This window comes from Boleophthalmus pectinirostris, unplaced genomic scaffold (genome assembly GCF_026225935.1).
Source record: "Boleophthalmus pectinirostris isolate CB_2022bp ecotype Guang Dong unplaced genomic scaffold, ASM2622593v1 HiC_scaffold_12, whole genome shotgun sequence".
NCBI classification, from domain to species: Eukaryota; Metazoa; Chordata; class Actinopteri; order Gobiiformes; family Gobiidae; genus Boleophthalmus; species Boleophthalmus pectinirostris.
Window position 1 is genome coordinate 13,087,714 of NW_026571018.1, and position 6,000 is coordinate 13,093,713.

The 6,000-nt window shown below is 36.7% G+C and overlaps 1 protein-coding gene across 1 annotated transcript in view; it reads right to left on the reverse strand.

The window, feature by feature from the left end:
- robo4 (roundabout, axon guidance receptor, homolog 4 (Drosophila)) overlaps positions 1–4,190 on the reverse strand; it is a 28,286-nt gene extending 24,096 nt beyond the window's left edge. Inside the window, exons 1-2 of the mRNA XM_055149070.1 lie at positions 3,959–4,190; positions 123–440 (exon numbers count right to left, since the gene is read on the reverse strand). Of these exons, the coding sequence (XP_055005045.1) occupies positions 123–440; positions 3,959–4,010 (370 nt within the window). The 5' untranslated portion in view covers positions 4,011–4,190. The remainder of the gene's footprint in view (positions 1–122; positions 441–3,958) is intronic.
- Between the last annotated feature and the right edge of the window lie 1,810 nt (positions 4,191–6,000).

Here is a 6,000-nt window from a genome sequence, read left to right on the forward strand (position 1 = left end):
AGATTTTGCATAATAAAACATTTGAACAAATATTTTTATCATATCACACAGCCCTATTCTGCAGTATACCATAGATATAAAAACAAAAAGCAGCAACTCTACTACCCCAGCATCAAACTCACCTGCTATATACAGCGATGCATTTCTGCTGATGGCTTTCCCCACACTGTTGGTAGCCACACACGTGTAGACCCCCTCGTGAGTCAGACCCCTCTTCACACTGAGGAAGAAGATGCTGCCCTCGGACAGGATGATGGGCTGGAGGTGATTGTCCCCCAGCTCCGAGTGCACAGGGATCCCGTCATGGAGCCACTCTATGCTGGGTTTGGGGTTCCCGTCTGCCCGGCAGGAGAGAGTGGCAGGGCTACCCAGTCGGACCACCAGGTCTGAGGGGTGGTGCACGATACGGGGTGGGCTCTCCTCCGCTCGCACTCTAAAGCCTAAAGGAGACACACGGGTAATGGTGTTGTTAGAAAAGAATGATTCTACGGAAATATAAAAAGTTAAAACCATACTTCAAAACATTCTCCATGGAGATAGACATGTTTTGTGCAATACTGTGGAGTATTACTACTAAAGCAGCGGTTTTCAATAGGTGAGGCCCCTGAGCCACTGGGGAGGCACTACACACATGCAAAGAAAAAATAACGGTCCACATCTGTACACATCTGCAGCAGCACTGATATCAGTAACTGTGCGTGCATGTACTAGCTGTAAAATTATGTCACCATTCTGACAGCCTACTCATTGGAACGCCACCTTTTTGCCTTGTATATGCGGCTTGGATTGCTCCTCCCCCCGTATGCCATGTCTTCTCACGGACCATGTCTTCTCACGTACGCTTAATCAGGACTAAAACCAGGTCTAAACCAGGTCTAAACCAGGACTAAAGCAGGACTAAACCAGGACTAAACCAGGACTAAAACCAGGTCTAAACAAGGTCTAAACCAGACTAAAATCAGGACTAAAACAAGGTCTAAATCAGGATTTAACTAGGACTAAACCATACCATGCGGAGGGTCTAAACCAGGTCTAAACCAGGAAACAAGCAGGTGAAGACCCTCCTCTAGGCCAAACAGTTTAAGAGTCAAGTTTGTGGAGTCACGAGCCTGCTTAATGTTTAGAGCAGTGGGCATTGTTAATTGCTAAGAGATGAAGCCATTTAAATAAGGCTAAAAACTAAAGTTGCTTGTTCAAATGAGCATCTAATTTAGAAACTGTATTATTAATGATCTGAAGTATCTTTTTGACAACCTAGATATATTTTGGCTTCAAGTTACAACCCTGTGTATTTTTGGTCATGTATCCCGCCCTTACCGTTTTGCTATTGTTTATTATTTTACCTTGGCCCTAAGCCTGAGCAGTCAAGGTTCATTTGGGCAGCGACAGAAACACTATCCACAAACATCAGGCTCCCCTCCCAACAAACACGGTGTATTTGCAGCAGAGGTTGAGGAATGCCTTTGTTTGGACTTCCTCAGAGCTCGGATGGTCAAACTCAAGGAAACCAGGAGAGAGAGTCCAGCTTCCTGCAGGATGGAAATCTGAAGCTCTACGGAGTCAAACCCACATCCTCTATGTGACAATGGAGCCACTTCTGGGGATTTCAACCGGCACATTTTTATCAAGGAAATCTAATCTGTTCTTCAAAAAGGCTTAAATATTATGTTGATGTTTTGAAATAAGTGAAAGTTTGTTTTATGTAGTCAACTCTTGTTTCTCTCATTTCCGTTTTAAAAGTTCAAATCAGGTAGACAACTTCACAAGAAATCCACAAAATACCCACCAAATACTAGTCCATGGGTCAGAATGATGAAAAGTTAGGGCTGTTGTCATAGCAATTAACAATCCAAAACAAAATATTATAGCAAAATCGTACCATATAAGAAGAAGAAACCCACAAACGGATACCAAAAAAGTACTGAAGCTATACAGTATATTAATTTTAACAAGTATCAATACTAAAAGAAATGATACATACATTGACCTATATTGGAACTTATCAGAAATTATAAGACACGTGTCAAAAAATGTGTTAAAAAAACATTAAATTGTTTGAAAAAAGGTTTTTATTATCACTGTGGTATTAAAAGTATATCAAGTCCTTTCCTTAGTATAGAAATCAAGGTTAATAGATTTTTTATTACTTATTTTTTAAATTTTAACATTTATATAATTATGCCTTATTTGACACCAGTCTCTTGTCTCTTATCTTTATTGCAACTTAGTTAGAATTTATTATTACTATTTATATTTTTTATTCTTTGTTATTATAATATATTGTGATGTGTGAGCTACTGTGTTTAAATAATTTCCCTTGTGGATCAATAAAGTTTGTCTAAATTTAAGGTTGAAATTTGGATTGATTTTAGAAATAGTATTGAAACTGGATATTCCTGACTCTGACCAGGGACTTATTATTATAAATAGTAGGACCAGATTGTGAAACTGAAGAAAATATTATTAAATATTATTTTAGTGAAAATCCTATACAGCTGTGTTTCTCAAACTGTGGTAAATATACACGATTAAAGTTTTTGTCTTTGTGTTATTCATTATTTAGAACTTCCTTAAGCATGTTGGGCTAATATTAGACTTGATTTAGCCCTAATTTAGACAGGTTTAGATTTGATTGTACTCTGAAAGCATAAAACACAAATTTGATTATTATTAGAACTACTTTGCAATTAGTATCTTCACTTTAAAGGTCCTATATTATGCAGAATTGACACTTGTTAGATTTATGCCATGTTATAATGTGGTCTTCTCCTCAAAAACATATCTGGAGTTGTGTTTTGTTTCATTCACACATGTTTGTAACCCTTTATTATTTGTCTGTCTGCATCCCCAAAGCTCAAAATGCTCTGTTCCACCTTGTAATGTCACATAATTGTAGTTTTTAATTCACCAACTACTTTTTACCTTTTGTTCAGTAGAGATTGACAATTCCTGGGCTGAAATCATCCAAATATTTCTACTGAAAGTGTGTGGAATGAGAGAACACAGAGAGAAGAAGCCTATATATGCAGGATTTGTGCGTTAAACATGCGTGAAATGAAACAATATACAACTCCAAGTATGTTTATGATGAGGAAACAACATTATAACATACTGTAGATCAGAAAACAGCGCAATACTAGCTGTTTATTTGCAGTTAAAATGTGAAATAAAAACCAATAATCCTGACTAAATCTTATATAAACTCCCTTTGACCCCTAAAACTATCACATATCTTGGCGGTTTCCATGGGCAGGGGCTAAAACAAAGGCCAGAGCTCCTTGAGAACTCCATTCATTTAGTGGAGCAGGAAATACCGACATTACAGCAAACAATAGTCTATTTAACCACCATTGTCAAACTGTCTTTTCACATTTAAAATCTGTTGAAATACTCCAACCACAACATCTATTGAGACACAATCAAATGTTCTTCTTATTGATTTGATTTGGAGCCAGAAATCTTACAGTCATTGTGCTATTCAAATTATTCTTTTGTAATTATTTTATAAAGAACAGACTGAGAAAGTTTTGTAAAGTGTGCAATAATTCAGCAAACATATGGACTAAACTTCAACAAACCAAGTCAAAACCAAAACTATAAGGAAAATCAGAATAAAGAAACCAAAATACGTGCTAAAACAGGTCTAAACCAGGATTGAACCAGCATTAAACCAAACAGGGATTAAATTTAACACAAACCAGGACTGGACTAGGACTAAAAATGGACTAAAACAGGTCTAAGCGAAATCAGAAGTAGCTCAATTTATGGAGTAAACAATGTCATGTATAATAATAATAATAATAGCCCTGATTGCCATGCGGTCACGTCACGTTATAAACCATAAAATTTGTTGTGGAATTAAAAATAAAATAGTTTAAGTGATGCTGTAGTAACAATATCTAATATCTATCAATAGAAACGAATCTCAATTTATATTTTCAAACATTTGCAAACTCACCGGACTGAAATCCCCACGCCAAAAGCAAGAAACCAAAAACCAACTCGGTCATTTTTCCGCAGTGATGAAATAAACTTGTGCAAACTGACAGTCTAATCTAGTTACAAATAAAACAAAACGCTTTCAATGTCTCTGAAAGATGTATTGATATCCACACAGCTGTCTATAAAACAAAAAAGAGTCATCATTAAAGCTAAAGTGAAGCCTAAACTTTAGTAAAACTCCAGAGTGAAGTGAGTGTCCGCCCGGTTCATACTGCCCCGCGACACGAGCGCACAGGTGGCGCACGGGCCAGACACTTCCTCTTAACTTGCCTTTCAAAATAAAAGTGCTTAGTTTGAGTAACATTGTTCTAACAGTTAGATTTATTAGTTATTAGTTATTATTTTAGTTAGAATCTAACTAAAATAATTAATAAAAAATATATATATACTGTGCCCTGGTGCTGTCCGATGCGTGGCTATTTCTAGTTCAGAGGTGTTTTTGACGAGAGGCTGTTGTTTAATGTTTACAACCAGTGGCAGGACTTATTGTTTTTTAATAAACCCCAACCTTTTATTATTGTCTTGTGTGCCTATCGTCTACCACACAGCCTCAACAACTATTGCAGCTAATAATAATAATAATAATTTAATATAATAATGATTATAATAACAACACATAATTAGCCTAATACTGTTAAAGAAAAACGTGTTTGATAGCATTTTTGCTGTGTATGACTCCATCGCGTTAAAATATTTCTCAAATGGCAGTGCGCCCCCTGCTGGTGACCCATGCCCCTCCAGTAGATGTGCTCTGACGCCGACTCTGACAATTAAGAATGCGAACATACACGCTGAGCGAATTTTGGAATGAATGAGCTATAGTTTGCAGTTTAATCGAGGCTCCTTAGTTTGTTTGCTGTATGATTGTTCTAAAATCTAAAATCAATCGGCGGATGGCGGCGGGTGCGGTTTTGAAAACCTTCGGTGCAAAATGGACAGCGGGCGGATGATGAGTTTTGTGTCGCGGTTGCGGATGAAAAAATAGCCCATCCGCGCATCTCTACTACATAGGTCTCCATAAAACAGTTGATAGTCATGGTCAGTTTTGTGTGTGTGTGTGTAAAGTATCTTTGGGGGCAGAAAATGTCTGTGAAAAGCGCTATATAAATAAAAACTTACTTACAAAAACATACATCCTTACTCAGAGTGGGCTTGCATCTCCACAAACCTGACACAACTTTGGCCTCCTCTTGCATGTTTCCTTTAAAATTGTGTTCCTTTTGCTATAATATTCCACAGAATGGCCTAAAAAAATACAATCTGTCACCATGGATAATGTTCCGAAGTATGGTTTTAACTTTCTAATTCCATGGAATCATTCAGTTCACTTACCACACCCGGAATGTTACATACTATCACTTTAATTGTTGAGTAATTTGACATCACGTTGGATTGGAAGGGGAAGAATACATATTGTGCTTTTAGTGTGAAACTGTAACACATGTAGACCATAATTTTTTTCATTGTTGCTCAGAATATTAATGTAAAACAGCTTAACAGCATAAGGTCAACTGACTTCCTGTTGAATATTTCAGAGTTAATGCCTCTTTTGGCATTTCACTGTAGCAGGCAGCTGATTTTATTATAGAAAAATGAGAACTTAAACCTCAAAAGTAGGGCAATATAGAACATCTCAAACATGTATGAAACAGTGTAACTATAAATTGAGTAAGCTAATGCATAAAGCATAAAGGATAAAGCACTGTTATAATTAGTAAAAGATGATTTTACATAGTATTTCCTATTTAACCTGATGACACAGTTTTGTCTGTGGGCCTAAATCAGTTGTAAAAAGGGAGCAATTAATGATTAAAGGGCCCATATTGCACTATTTTACTTTTGTGTAGTTGTGTTTTGTTTCATTCACACATGTTTAACATATAAAACCTGAAAATTTAGGTAATTTAGGTAGGGGCCATTAGCTGAAAACACTCTGTTCCACCTTGTGATGTCATGTGGTAATGCAGGAAGTACACCACTGTGTTTTTAAACTCCATA